This window comes from Ruditapes philippinarum, unplaced genomic scaffold, assembly GCF_026571515.1.
Source record: "Ruditapes philippinarum isolate M1 unplaced genomic scaffold, ASM2657151v2 ctg2729_1_1_1_1, whole genome shotgun sequence".
NCBI lineage: Eukaryota > Metazoa > Mollusca > Bivalvia > Venerida > Veneridae > Ruditapes > Ruditapes philippinarum.
The window spans coordinates 236,989-251,978 of NW_026852876.1; the positions used below are offsets into that span (position 1 = coordinate 236,989).

General features: G+C 30.7%; 1 protein-coding gene across 8 annotated transcripts in view; it reads left to right on the forward strand.

Moving 5' to 3' along the window:
• Positions 1 to 6,980, forward strand: part of LOC132727355 (spermatogenesis-associated protein 1-like) — a 65,456-nt gene extending 58,476 nt beyond the window's left edge. For all 8 annotated transcript variants that reach the window (XM_060712794.1, XM_060712844.1, XM_060712827.1 and 5 more), the window contains 3 exons: positions 2,622 to 2,712; positions 4,630 to 4,755; positions 5,253 to 6,980. In XM_060712794.1, the coding sequence (XP_060568777.1) occupies positions 2,622 to 2,712; positions 4,630 to 4,755; positions 5,253 to 6,058 (1,023 nt within the window). In that variant the 3' untranslated portion in view covers positions 6,059 to 6,980. The remainder of the gene's footprint in view (positions 1 to 2,621; positions 2,713 to 4,629; positions 4,756 to 5,252) is intronic.
• The last annotated feature ends 8,010 nt before the right edge of the window (positions 6,981 to 14,990 follow it).

The window sequence follows — 14,990 nt, forward strand, 5'->3', positions numbered from 1 at the left end:
ATCCAGTTTTGTATACATTAAAAATAAATTTATTTTGCAAACCATTTGTAAAAATATTTTGCATATTATTACGACTTGGTCACATGTCTTGAACAATAAAACTTGTTTTCCACTATTTTAAAGTGTGTGTAAAAAAAAGACTTCTTAAATGCCTAGTGAAATTCTGATGAAACTCAATGTTTTCCTGTTAGACACTAGATAATGTTTTACCTCTATTGACATAATTATGCCAAAAATACTGGTTTTAATTTTCAATATTCAGGTGTGGAGGAAGGGTGGGATCTACAACCAAAGTGTCTGTGATTATTATTATGGTGCTAGAATTCGGCTGAAACTTATATAATGTTTCACATGTTATATTCTCTAAGACCATGTCATCCTAGTATTAAAAACAAATAAGGACTAGAAATACTGGCTTTAATTTTTTTATATTCATGGGCGGAGAAGGGCTGGGTCTACAAATTAAGTGTTTATGTTAATATTATGGTGCTTACGATGAATATTTACAGAGCTTTGACCTCTTAAACTATTATTTTTTTCACACATATTGAGAGCTTTATGCATGAAATAGACAAAGAGATATCTGTACTAGGGCATTGATTTACATCAAAAATTGAGAGACGTCTTAATTTTGACATTTTTAATTTCAATTCCATAAGAAACATATTTTAACTTGACTTGTAATCAGCTAATGATACTTGAGAAAAGACTTTACTATATGATAAGTGGTAGATCTATATTTGTGTAATGATAATGCAGATTTAAAACATATTTTTGACAACAGCATGAGTTATTGTACTGATAATGTCTAGGGCTATTCATCTGCTTGAAAAATTAATGTCAGATACTAGAGGCCTCGTTTAAGATCTGAAATGTCATATCCTACGTCATATACATGTATTAGGTTAGGTCAGAGGTCCTTATACTAGAGATAAGTGATTTGAAATAATCTTTGCTATCTGATTGGTGGATTTAAGGGGAGATTTTTTTAAAGTTGACCAATGGTGGTGGTCCATTGAAAAAATAAAACCAAGAATGGCGATGTTTTTGTGATTTTCAGATATTTTACTGTTTGTATTGATGTTTGCATTTTGTTTTTTGTTTGATTTTGTTGGCACTTGTTAGTCCCCTATCGGTTTACCGGAGGGGACTTTAGGTTTACCCTCCGTCCGACTGTCTGTCCGTCAGTCCGTCCGTCAGTCCGTCAGTCCGTCCGTCCACAAAACTGGATCCCGCGATAACGCAAAAAGTACTGAAAATATTTTTATGAAACTTGATATATGGATAGATGGCAGTATGGAGATTATGCACGTCTTTTTCTTTTCTTCCTATGTTGAAAATTCTGGTTGCTATGGCAACAAATAGACTGAAAATATGGCAAATTTTACACATAACCTGGATCCCGCGATAATGCAAAAAGTACTGAAAATATTTTTATGAAACTTGATATATGGATAGATGGCAGTATGGAGATTATGCACGTCATTTTCTTCTCTTCCTATGTTGAAAATTCTGGTTGTATGGCAACAAATAGACTGAAAATATGGCAAATTTTACACATAACCTGGATCCAGTGATAACACAAAAAGTACTGAAAATATGTTTATGAAACTTGACATATGGGTAGATGGCAGTATGGAAATTATGCACATCTTTTTTTATCTTCCTATGTTAAAATTCTGGTTGCTATGGCAACAAATAGACTGAATTTCAAGATTTCTGATTCTAGTTTTTAAGTTTTTTCACTATAAGTTCTTTATTTCTTAAGGTATTTTCTTCAAACTTTAAATATAAGTTGCTTGTCATCAACCACGTCATATGTGACAAGGTTTACAACTCTAGCACAAAATTTATCAGAATTACCTCCCTTGAACTTAAAATTTTCATGAAAAAAACATTGTTTTTTTTAATAACTTCTTTTTCTGAATGTATCTACTTCAAACTTCATATAAATGTTTCTTATTGTCACTCAACATTTGTGAGTGTTCAATACTCTAGCAAGACTATTTCCAGAATTATGCCCCTTTTGAACTTAGACTTTTTTTTGAGAAATTGGTAATTTTTACTCCAACTTCTTCAATCATGATAGGATTTTAAAAATGTTATATTTTGATAACAGGGATGTTTAAAAAATAACTTTAGAGTGTCCTTCAGTCCGTCTGTCTGTACATAAAAACTGTTTCCTGTGATCACTTTTAAAGAACTTTTTCAACAAATTTACTTAAAATAGGAACCTAAGTGAATGGCCAATGGCCCTTCAGAATGTTGCTTGGGCTCTTACCGGTAGGGGACTTATGGATTGCTTGCAATACTATGATAATTGCTTGTTTTTATTGAATTGAATTAAGCATTTTTTTCATAATGCATTGAAAAGTAAACAATGTTAATTTTGATAAATGAAATTTGTACCTATAAATTTATTTAGTGCCTTTCTCAAAAATATGTTAAATGTTTAAACAAAGATTGTCTGTAATGTATTTACATATATTTGTTGGTTTTTAACTAACACCGACTTTCTAAAATATATATATATTGTGTGATAAAGTTAAATGTTTACAGATTCAAATATGCCATATTATTCCGCAAATAGAAATATGTACACACAAATATTTTTGTTGCAGGAGTTGACAAAGTACCCGTCCCCGCCTCCACTCAGGCTTGCCTCCCCTGACAGAGACACTGCTTCGGCCAGAGAGAGACGCAAGAGACAAAGTATGTTAATAAACATTCATGAATGTACTTATAATGATAATAAATCAAACTGGTAAAATAATATATCTAATCTATTTATGGGTGAAGATTTTTTTTCTTTTTATCGGTAAAGGTATAACTTATGTTTACTAATTTCATCATATTGAAAGCATTGTGAAAAAAGTAAAGAAATTTTCCTCTTACAATTTTCTTTTTTTATTAGAAGTTAGTATTAGAATGATTTGTGTTTTAGTTTTTCTATTACAAGAAGAAGAAAAACGATATGAAAAACCTACTTTACAATAACTGTCAATTTGGTAGAACATTCCTTTTATACCTAGAAAGTGGATATTTATCTTTATCTCTGTAGTAATTTATATTGAAATATTCTCACGTTATTATCTTAGAGAAATCATATATACCTGTTGACTGTTTTATCATTTTATGTCAATATATATAGATGTCTAACCGAAGAAAATTACTTATAGCTGTGTATGTTTAAACCGTTTCCCATATTATATAACGTCATTTGTAACTAAGGTAAGGTGTTGTGTTTATTTTGAATTACCACTTTTTTTGGTGACGGGCCTTACATGGATAAGATTTGTGATATATTTCTTGAGTCATTGTTAAAAAGCAGTATCTACAGAAAATTTTAGATGTTACTTTTATTGTGTTGAAATTTGTATTATTATTTTGACAAGTTATAAGATTGGGTAGTGTGAATTTTAAAATAAAATAATCTAAACACTTATATGTACTCCCTTGTTATAGTAAAAACTATATAAAAAAATAAATTTGTGATCATCATTTTGTAAACAAAACACCTGAAATAACTTAAATCTTAGGTATTTAAATTATATACACTGAATTTTTGTGTATTTTATTTTCTAAAGTTATTTTTTTCTCACGGTTTGTCAGATATATACGAGTATTAATGATAAAGCTTCTGTAAATGTTGTCATGTTTCCATTCCGTAGTTTTTAATAACAAAAGGAGAAAATTGTCAGTTTATTAACGAAATTTATCAAAGATTTGAAGTCTAGGTTTATGATTCATCATTAAAATAAGATTTCTATAGATCCTTAAATTCCTTTGACTTTAAAATATGAAATAAATTTTTATACATGTAATTATTCCGTGGATGTAAATCGGTAAGTAAAATATGCACATTGTGCGTAAAGCTGTACTGAACGTTGTGCATGATTGTATATTTTTTGTGCGTGTGAGATTTCTGCAAAGCACTGACAACTGACTGCTGACAGTTTTGCGACTAAAACCAATCAAATAAAATCTTCGTGCAGATAATCTATTTAATCTGTAACATGAATTCGTTTCAGATTAAATTGTTATTTTGCACTATTTTTTTTCAGCCGACCCAGGGATTTCAAGTTACATAAATCAGCATAAAAGAAAGAGCTGTTTCTATATTTGAAAATATGTATTGATAATATTGTGAATGGTTCTTCAAATATCAGAACACAATACTGTTCACTATGTTATGTTTTGGTTTCTGAAGTTTTTCTAATGTATAGATCAGAGTTATTTGCTTACCCCCCATTTTTTTATTGCTAATGACATTTTAAAATTGTGGATAAGTAAAGGATAAATCTAAATCTAGGGAAAAAGCAAAAAAATCAAAAAGTTTTTTAAAAAAGGGAGGCAGAAATTTGAAAACTATTAAAATGAAATTAGGAAATCGGGATAGAGGTCATAGAGTGTATAAATTATAGAGACAGCTTATTGCAATTAGGTTGTGATTTGTAACATAAAAAACCCACCAACTTCTGTCTTGCAGGATTTAGTGAATCAGGGTAACATAAATATATAGGTAATTTGAATTGGTAGTGGAGATACTTATCATTTCAAACCAAACAAAAATGGGAAAAATGGTTTCAAAGGTGATATATGTAATGATTACTGTGATTTGTTTTGCAGAAGAGGAATTGTTACGAGAGCTGGATGAAGCTCGGGACGCTCGACGGGCAGCGGAAAGACAGCGAGAAGAACTTGTCAAACATGCTAAACAAATGCAAACAAAAACACAGAATAAAAGAAATCATGGTAAATTTTCACAGTCATAATCTTTACTCTGTTTTAATTATTTTTGTTTGCTCAAAAGGTAAAGCATGGGATATATAATATGGGCGTGATGCTGGTTTGATTCTTAGGCGAAATGAAATTTCTCCGTGACAATTTTCAGACATTGATATAAATAATGTCATTTACCTGTCTTTTAGAAATCATGTTAGTCACTAGAAATTGGCAAATTGGCCATAACTAGATAGCTATCCAGGAAGCTGGAGGGGTGGATTGCCCACCAAGATATGACCACAGATTTGTTTGTGCATGACATTTAGTGGGATTTCATCACCTAACTGTCTGCAGAAAAATCAATAAGTAAAAGTCACTCCTATTTTTTGAAGATGCCTCTTTTTGATCGGTGCAAAGTTTCATGTTACAATGTTGGGTTGTACATAAAAGAAATTGTGCTTATTGATATTATGATGTAACATAAAGTTGTTAAATGAATGACATTTATTTTAAATATTTAATTTCAGCTCGAGATTTATGGAAAAAAAGGTATTTTGAAGAGAAAAAGAAGACTGGACCATTAGAAGAACAGTGTAACAGACTACGGCACGAATTGGACATTATTCACAAAAAATTACTCACAACTCTAGAGGGACCTAAAGAAAAAGCTACTAAATTAAATGATATAAAACCCTCTAATAAGGTGGGTTCACCTGGGAGGCCTGTGGTGAGTTCAGCTTTTCAGACTTCTCGCACACCCTCACCACGCCTCTCACCAACACCAAAAGCTAGGGGCGACAACTCTAGGTTACTTAATTCTAAGGGGGATAATTCTGACCGGCAGGCTTCTCCTACAGGAGCAGTTGTCTCCTCTGATCCATTCATTGGAGAATCCAGCAATAACAACTTTTCTCCTAGAATGTCACCAAGAGTTGTATCCCCTAGACGAGGTCAAGATATTTCTTTGAATTTAAGAAATGTTTCCCTGGCAAGAGATCCCAAGTCCCAAAGTTTTCGTGAAAGGCCGACTCCACGGCAAGGATGGGCTGAGGTGAATAGCTCACCGAGGCAACCAGTACAAAGGGGACGGGCACAAGTTGTGACTAATAGTGGACTGGATAGATTTAAGTCTAGGTTTCATCAAGCCAAAAAAGAGCATAAACAATATCCATTAAGTCTAGTCGGAAGTGATCAGAAACAGGCGTATTTTGACAGTGATCAGTTTGATTCCGACTACGACTCTAAGCAGTCAAGTGCAAGAAGCATTCTAGCCCCTAAAAGTCCTGACCGATACAATGCTTATCCCAGAAAAAATGTGCAGTTTGATATTTAAAATATCTCCACCTGCATGGGTTTAAGTAATACAATATCCGGTTTGATAATATTTTTTTTTTTTAATTTTAATGTATTTATTTCAGATATACAAATACTTTGATAGGGAGTTAAGAGCATACAGAAAATTGGTACATAAGTATTTTATGAGAAAATAATGTTTTGCTCAATTAATTAGGAGTTTGAAGCTACTTTAGATTATTACATTTATAGATGTTGTGAAAAAAAAGTGTTTTTTTTCCAAGATTTTTTTTTGTATTTTTTGCTGTTTTTAGTCATTTTTCATTCAGCAGAAATTTACAGAATCAAGTCTCAAGGCTGTGATCATTTTATGCATTCTACATTTCCTTTTTTTTATGCCCCCGCCATGTAATGGCCGGGGCATATAGTGTTACCCTATTCCGTCCTTCCGTCCTTCCGTCATTCCGTCCTTCCGTCATTCCGTCATTCCGTCATTCTGTCATTCCGTCATCATCAGTTTCCGTTCATTATCTCCCCAACGGTACAACACATTCAACTTAAATTTGACATATGGATATGTCATGAGAAAATACAGGTCAAGTTCGAATTTGGTCATGGTTCGATGATTTTTGGCAGAGTTATGCCCCTTTTACTTTGAAAATAATATGAAATTTTCAGTTTCCGTTCATTATCTCCCCAACGGTACAACACATTGAACTCAAATTTGACATATGGATATGTCATGAGAAAATACAGGTCAAGTTGGAATTTGGTCATGGTTGGATGATTTTTGGCAGAGTTATGCCCCTTTGACTTTGAAAATAATATGAAATTTTCAGTTTCTGTCATTATCTCCCCAACGGTACAACACATTCAACTCAAATTTGACATATGGATATGTCATGAGAAAATACAGGTCAAGTTCGAATTTGGTCATGGTTCGATGATTTTTGGCAGAGTTATGCCCTTTGACTTTGAAAATAATATGAAATTTTCAGTTTTCTGTCATTATCTCCCCAACGGTACAACACATTCAACTCAAATTTGACATATGGATATGTCATGAGAAAATACAGGTCAAGTTCAAATTTGGTCATGGTTCGATGATTTTTTTGGCAGAGTTATGCCCCTTTTACTTTGAAAATAATGTGAAATTTTCAGTTTCCGTTCATTATCTCCCAAACGGTACAACACATTCAACTCAAATTTGACATATGGATATGTCATGAGAAAATACAGGTAAAGTTCGAATTTGGTCATGGTTGGATGATTTTTGGCAGAGTTATGCCCCTTTTTTCTTTGTAAATAATATGAAATTTTCAGTTTCCGTTCATTATCTCCCCAACAGTACAACACATTCAACTCAAATTTGACATATGGATATGTTTCTGGAATGCCCAGGCCAATTTCGAATTTGGTCATGGTTCAATGATTTTTGGCAGAGTAATGCCCCTTTCACTTTGAAAATAATATGAAATTTACAGTTTCTGTTTCATTATCTAACCAACAGTGTTACATATTCAACTCAAATTTGACATATGGATATGTCAAAGGAATGGGCAGGTCAAGTTGGAATTTGGTCATGGTTCGATGATTTTTTGGCAGAGTTATGTCCCTTTCACTTTGAAAATAATATAGATACGTCTTAGGAATAAGCAGTTTAAGTTTGAATTTGGTCATGGTTTAATGATTTTGGACAACCTTATCTTTCTTGAATATTGGAAATTTTTTGAACTTTTTGTTTCAGCACTCATACTTTTGTGGAAATGTATGTATAGCCATTATTTGGCTACAAATATGAAATATGCTATTTTCAAAAGGTTAAGACTGAATAATTTCAGTGCCTTGAATATTGTATGAAAATGGTTTGTGTTAACACTGAAAAGTTTAAAGGGCTTTGAACTTAAAATGAAAACAATAATTTGTGCAAACAAATTTGGAACTAAATATTATAACATCTGAAATTTTGGCTGCATGCGGGGGCATCCGTGGCATGATGACACATTTCTAGTTTTCTTTTTTTTTTTTACTGCTTTGAAATCGGGGCCTTCAAAAACAGAATTTTCTGAGTATTTTCTATATGAAAACCTAGACTGACGCTGGTTGCTATTTGAACTGTGCCCTTACTCTTGCTTCAAATGTCATGACCTTATGTAATCCTCTGACCATTGTCTTGCAATTGTTGTTGATAATCTTATTATTAAAGCAAAAGAAAATCTTAGCTTGCGAGCTTTAAAGCTTTGTTTTTTTAAATAGTCTGAAATTCCTTAAATCTATAAAGGCATATTTTCTTTGCTGAATCTCTCGCGAAGTTAAAGAATAAATTGTGGTAAATATTATATTTATATTTTGTGATTTGATCATTGATAATGGATAGAAATATTTGCCATGAATTTAAATGGTTTCACAGTATTTAGAAATAAAGCAAAATTTAATGTTCTTTCACAATGTGAACCAAAATATATACGGTAAAATTTCTGTTCACTGCTAGATATTGTGTGTTACTGTGACGTCTGCTATAAACTTGTCTGTGATAGTTATTTAGCTTTCATTTTGTTAATGATAATCTTTGTTGATGGTGCAGCATTTCCTCTGCAAGTACAATATTTTATGACATTTTTTTATATTTTGGAAACCAAATACATGTAGAACGTTTTTGTTCACACAAGTTTTCAATTAATCATGTACCTATTTTACTCATTACTACACCAATGTATCTGCCTTCTTATTTATAAACTGTTATTACTCAACAAGATTTGAATTATGCAACAATGACCAAAAACTAGAATTATCATTAGTTATAATTATTGTTATAAGTGAATGGCAGATCATTCAAATTGACTAAAATGTTAAAATGACTTCATAATATGTGAACATAATTAGGTAAAAAAAGAAATATTTTTATATGACTGGTGATGGATGTATTTACTGTTTTAGTATGTTCTATACAAGGCACTTACTCCAACAATCTATTATGAAACTTGGTTTTTGTTGCTAAAACTTGACTTAAGAATCTTAAAGTTTCATGTACCGGGTATGAAACCAAAACTTTATAAAAGTTCTTTTGTTAAGAAGATGGGATGTTAAAAATAACATTTTTTTTTCCTGCCTATCTTAGTAAGCTAGTTTTCTTGTTCTGTATGTGTTAACTTTATCGACCACCATTTACAAATATAGGAATAAGTGTTATGGTGGCTAGATTTTGATATAACTGTAAATGTAAAGTATTAAAAACCCTTACCACCCTAAATATGTTATATGGACTTGTCCAAATCTTTCATCCTGGACTATGACCAATTCATCAGCTTTTAGGAGAAAATTTTCAATTTTTTTACTGCCTGAATAGCAAACAGTGCAGACCATGATCAGTGCCAGCTTTATTTTTGGTCTGCACTGGTGGCACGGGGTAAATTGTGTAGCACGCTAGCTGGCTAAGGTTTTATGTAAATTCCTGCAGTTTATTATTTATCATTGTTTCAGTTAGGGTTATAAGTTTAGCAAGATATATTTTAAATTTTAAAATTTTATTGATTATAAAAAATTATGACATTTGTCATTGCTTGACTACGTAGCTTTCTGGACAAAAGGTATAAAAAATTCTTTGTAAAAGCAAAGAAATAAAACCAAGGATAACAGATCTAACAAATGGAAGATAATGTTGCATTAGTTACCAAATGTATCCAAATATTTTAAAAACTTCAGTGGTCAACTAATTGAGTTGATAACATATACATGTATTATATATGAAATTTAAGTTCATTGTGTGAACACTGAAAGCATTCTTGTGGCAATTTTAAGTATAAGAATATTGAAAGAATTGAAAAAAGAGGAAGAAAGAAACAAATTGTGATTATTTGGTTTTGACAATTAAATTTGGCCCATATATTAAAAGGAGTTTCCCTGACAGGGTCAAAAAGCCTGAAAACATATTAAACTTTTGAAAAATCAACATATATTCAGCTGGGGTTTACATGAAAAATTTACAAAATTTATCGTGGAAAAAAAATAAAAAAAAATTCACAATTCAAAACTTGAAAAATCGATAATTTAGCACGATTCTTAGCCCGATTTTGATTTAAAAAGATTTACAATGCTTTTCAATATTGTTCATTTTTGCCACAATGAAAACAGCAAAATTCTGGAAAAAATAGCAGGTTAAGTGAATTTGATCTGAAAATTTGGCCCAATAAGTTATTGGTAAAGATCTTTTTAAAATGGTTGGGGAAAGTCTTCAAAAGTTATATCCCGTCCAAAATCAAGTAAAAAAAAAACCCCTCAAGCTGGAAAGCCCCTTTTAAATATTTAAAAACATTGATTCATTATAAATAATCCACTTTATGATTAGACTGTTACAAAGTTAATACTTTTTGTTGTAGGGAAATGTTTTTACATATTATGTTTACCAATTATTGTAAACTTTGTTTCTACTATGCTTCAGAATTTAACTTCAAAATTCAAGCAACTCGATTGCAACATGAAGAATAGAAGATTTTTAGACGTTTAGGGTGGATCATGCAAAAAAATGAAATTAACCAGTGAAATGAAGGTAGGCCCGTGGTCATGTGAACTTATAGTTTTGGTTAATACTGTTGTTATATCGTTTCTTAATAGTATTTTTCCTATGCGGACATATTTTTAGCACGTGTTTACACATTTTTATTATTAAAATTGTACAATTTTGTAAAGACACAGAGTTTTTTTGAAAAAGAATTTAGTGTAGCCACAGCCATAGGTCACCCTGGTTTTAGTGAGCTGGAGGTTTAATTGCTATGGTAACATTGTTTTTTAAATTGTTTTTTGAGCCTTTGAATTTGTTTATTGCTATTTGGCTTTGTTTTGTACTCAAAACCCCAATGCTTAGTGTACATTGTATGCTATTATCTGTATATAATTGATAGTTTTGTAATTCCTTTGTCCAGTTTTAGTAGGACCATCCCAGAAATATATTTGCCTTGAATTCCCTGTAGCTTTACAAAATTTATAGAAAACTAGTTATTTTACAGTCCAGGATATTTGGAAATAACTGAAGGGTTTAGTGTAACGCAATTTATAACTCGTTAAGTTTGAAGAAGCAAATTATGAACACTTTTAATATGGATAAATCAATTAATTTCAAATTTTTCTTACCCACCAAATAATTCAAGCACAGAACGGTCTAACTGTTTGTTGTTGTTGTTGTAGTGTGTTATTTCTAAACTGTTACCCATGGCAATAAAAACAACTCCGGTCACTCTAGATATTCTTCCATTTTTGTTTTTCAGAAGTGTGTGTGTTCTGTTTTCAAACTCTTGGAGATGTTTATTATTTCTTTATAAAAAATTCTATTAGCTGTTTTTTCTGAAAAAAAAGAAAAGGAAAATCTCAAGAGTTATTTTTTGCATGAGTTTTAGAATTGCATGATATTTTCAAAATTGCAAAAAAAAAAAATGATTTAACAGATTGAAATAATTTTCATGTAGTGAATATCTATAGATGCATGTAATGAAAAACAAAGAGAAATTTGATAAGTTTTGAAATAAATAGATCAATCTCTAAACTAAACATTTCTTTAAATTCTATTTTTAATTGATTATTTTTTCCAAAGAAACCTTTACCTAATCAAATGCATGTATTTTTTTTTTTTTTGGTAAAAAGAAATGCATGAAGTTATAATAAAATGCATGGATATTTTTGATGATTTATTTGCTGTTTTAATTAGAACAAGCCGTACCTAACCCAAGTTTTATGCTAAGAAAGTGTAAGTACCTCGCTGCAGTTGATATGCATTTGTGTTTGAAATATTATACATAGAATAGCAGACAAGTCTTGTCAAACGTTGATTTTGAAATTTTAATGTTAACAACGATATAAACACGGCAGATTTGCTATGCCTTTTAAATTATTCAGCTTGATTTGATTTTTCTATAACTGTTTGATGATTTACTTTTTTTTTTACAAGATTAACACTGCTGGTTTGATAACTAAACTTTTCATAATATTTCCAGATTGTGAAAAATGAAAAATGTTTAAAATAGTAAAGCAAATCTGTGTATATATATTATAATTATTATGTACTTGTAAAGTAAAGGTAATTCTGTCTGATTTATCTGACAAAATAGAAAAATACTGTCTTATTCCCTTAAGAACGTCCAAACGGCAAAATTGAAAATGTTGCAGGCTCGGTCAAAATAAATATTTTTATGTAATATATATAGCTTGTCTGTTACAATGAATGGTACGTTACCCCACACAAGTTTAGTACGTAGGTTTCTAAAGCGAGGAAACAATCCAAGCTTTTAGAACACATAGTCATTGTTTGGTGAACATATGAGTATTGTAGTTTGGACAAATATGTTTAAAGATATAAATTATGTTCCTCGATTATTTGAATCAGGGTTTCAAAATTATATTATCAAGACCTTAAATCAGCCCTCATCCCAGATCTCAATCACATGCCATAGGTCACTTTTAAGTCAATTGCCTCAATAAACATCTTAAATGGACTTGTCCATTTTTTCAATCGGGACAACACCTATAATTCATCATATTTGGGGAGATTTTCAAAACATGTGTAATTACTGAATAAGTGAACACTGTGCAGACCATAATCAGACAGCACGATTTTCTGGCTGAGTTTGGGCCGCGCTGTTCACATTGGTAAATAAATATTGCTGCCAACAGGCTTAGAAGTGCAATTTGTTACCATAGCCTCATTAACCCATTTCCTATATAAAAGAAATGTTTTCTGCAAGCAAGTAAGTGAAAATAACTTATCCCAGTGATACATGCAAAAACAAGAAAAAAATAGTTAATAAACCTTTTTGGTGAGTGAACCAAAAAAAATTATGAGAATTGAAAACAGAAATTTATAAAAAAGGGGAGAATCAGACATCTTTGTTTTATCTTTTAATGTTAATTCAAATTATTACCAATTGCCGGATATAGAAGTTCATAAAAAATAGGGGAAATTAGCTTCCCTATGTTGTTTTTAGATAATCAAAAGTTATAATTTATGTAATAAATTTTTACTTATAAATAGCTATAAGGCTTTGAAAATGAACTGGAAAGGAAAAAATAATTTTACCGGTAAAATTTTATTGTTCATGCACAGGCCTAGAATTCTCCTTCTGAATTACAAACACCTAAAATTCTATCTCTGGTGGTAATTTAATTTCAATATAGATTCATGTTTTAACTACCAATAATTGAGTTAAAATGAGAATATGATTAAATCTCTAGGCAGTATAAAATGCATAGAAGAATGTGTACTCTTTTTAATGTTTTAAAAAGAGAGGCATATGCACATCACATATGCTCATAAGTTTTTTTTATCATTGCGTCTGTTGCTGAATTTTGTATAATGCATTTATCCTTAGTTATTTATATTCTCTACTGGTAATGTTTAAAGTAATAGAAAGAGCATCATAACACAAGGCTATCTGATTTGTATGAGGGGGTGTAGCCCCCGAGGGGGTGTAGCCCCCGAATATTAATCATATTGCTGAGTGTTTTGATGTTATTTCTCTTTTGTATCACAGGCAAAATAAAACATTGTTCCCTGTCGTAAAAACCAATATAAAACCTCAGAAAAAAAGTTGTTTTCCTATCTTTTTCCCTTTTCCCTTTTTGCCCAAAATTAAGAAATTTTTCCCGGGAAAAAAATGAGCCAATCATGAAAAAGGGCATCCCTTTTTTTACCCCACGAAGACAGTGCGGTAACCCCGATATTTTGGGATTAACTCTGACATTTTTTTAAAAATTTTTAAAGTCTCAAAACTATGAAAAGGGGGGTTTTTAAATTTATCGGATTTTTTAAAAAAACCAACTTTAAATGCTGGGTAAAAATATGTTTCGCTATAAATGTTAAAGTTTGCCTTTTTTCCCTTTACTATGGTAGAGCTTTTACATGATTAAGTTAACCCTTTGTTCTAATGTCAATGAAACCATTGAAAGTACAGGCTAAAACAATACATTAGCAACTAGTACAGACTCCCAGCTTTGTCACCTGCAGAAATAAAAGTGTTTCTTATATAATTATAAAATCATTTAAGGGTGTAAATATTATTATTATACTGATATTTTTTTGTTTAAATGTCAAATCTGTTAAATATTAACTACTTTTTATGAATTCAAGGAAAACTAATGATATTTCATACAGTATCAGTATATACTAGTTGACATGAATTACAGTACCTAAGAAATTCATTTCACTGGATTTTTTTTTTTTGTTTCTTGAAAATTTTGACGAAACCTGGCAAATATTTTGTGACATTGAGACTTAGCACAATGTTTTGCATACATGCACACACACACACACACACTGGTGACCTGGCTGTTTATTTTATGATATTAGAATCATTTAGAGGTTTAATGGATGGAGATATCTAGCTGGAATACAAGGCAATGTGACAGCACAAACTTTACTAAAATTACTGAAAGAAAGTCTTATTAAATATTTATAACATTTTTTGGCCAAAGTTTTAAAATATTTGATTGAAAATTGACCTTTTTATGTGATTTATATAAAAAAAAAAGGAAATTTTGAAAAAATTAAACTGCGATGTTTTTTAGAATTTGCTTAAAATTAAACTAATCTAGTGCTTGGTTGAAGGTTGTGGCCAGAGTTGCTTCCCTTGTATTCCTGAAACCAGGTGGTGACCTTCAAACCTTGTCATACCTGTTTATACAGGTTTGTTTTGGTAAAAGTCATTGAAGTGATCACAAAGACAAATAGTTCCAATATTTATATTATTAATGTTTTACATTAAAATGTCTTGATATCAACAAATGTTCTTTGTTTTTATTTAAATTTTATAAATTTCAGTTTCTTATATATATAATATATTTTCTTATTTAATTATTTTAATAGTTGTAAACCTATTGTAATTTATAAACGTAGGTTTGTATTTTCCTTTTAAATGTTATAGTAAAATCGTTTAATATATTTTCATCATTATATTGACTTGTGTCTATTTAAAAAATTTTTAAGAATA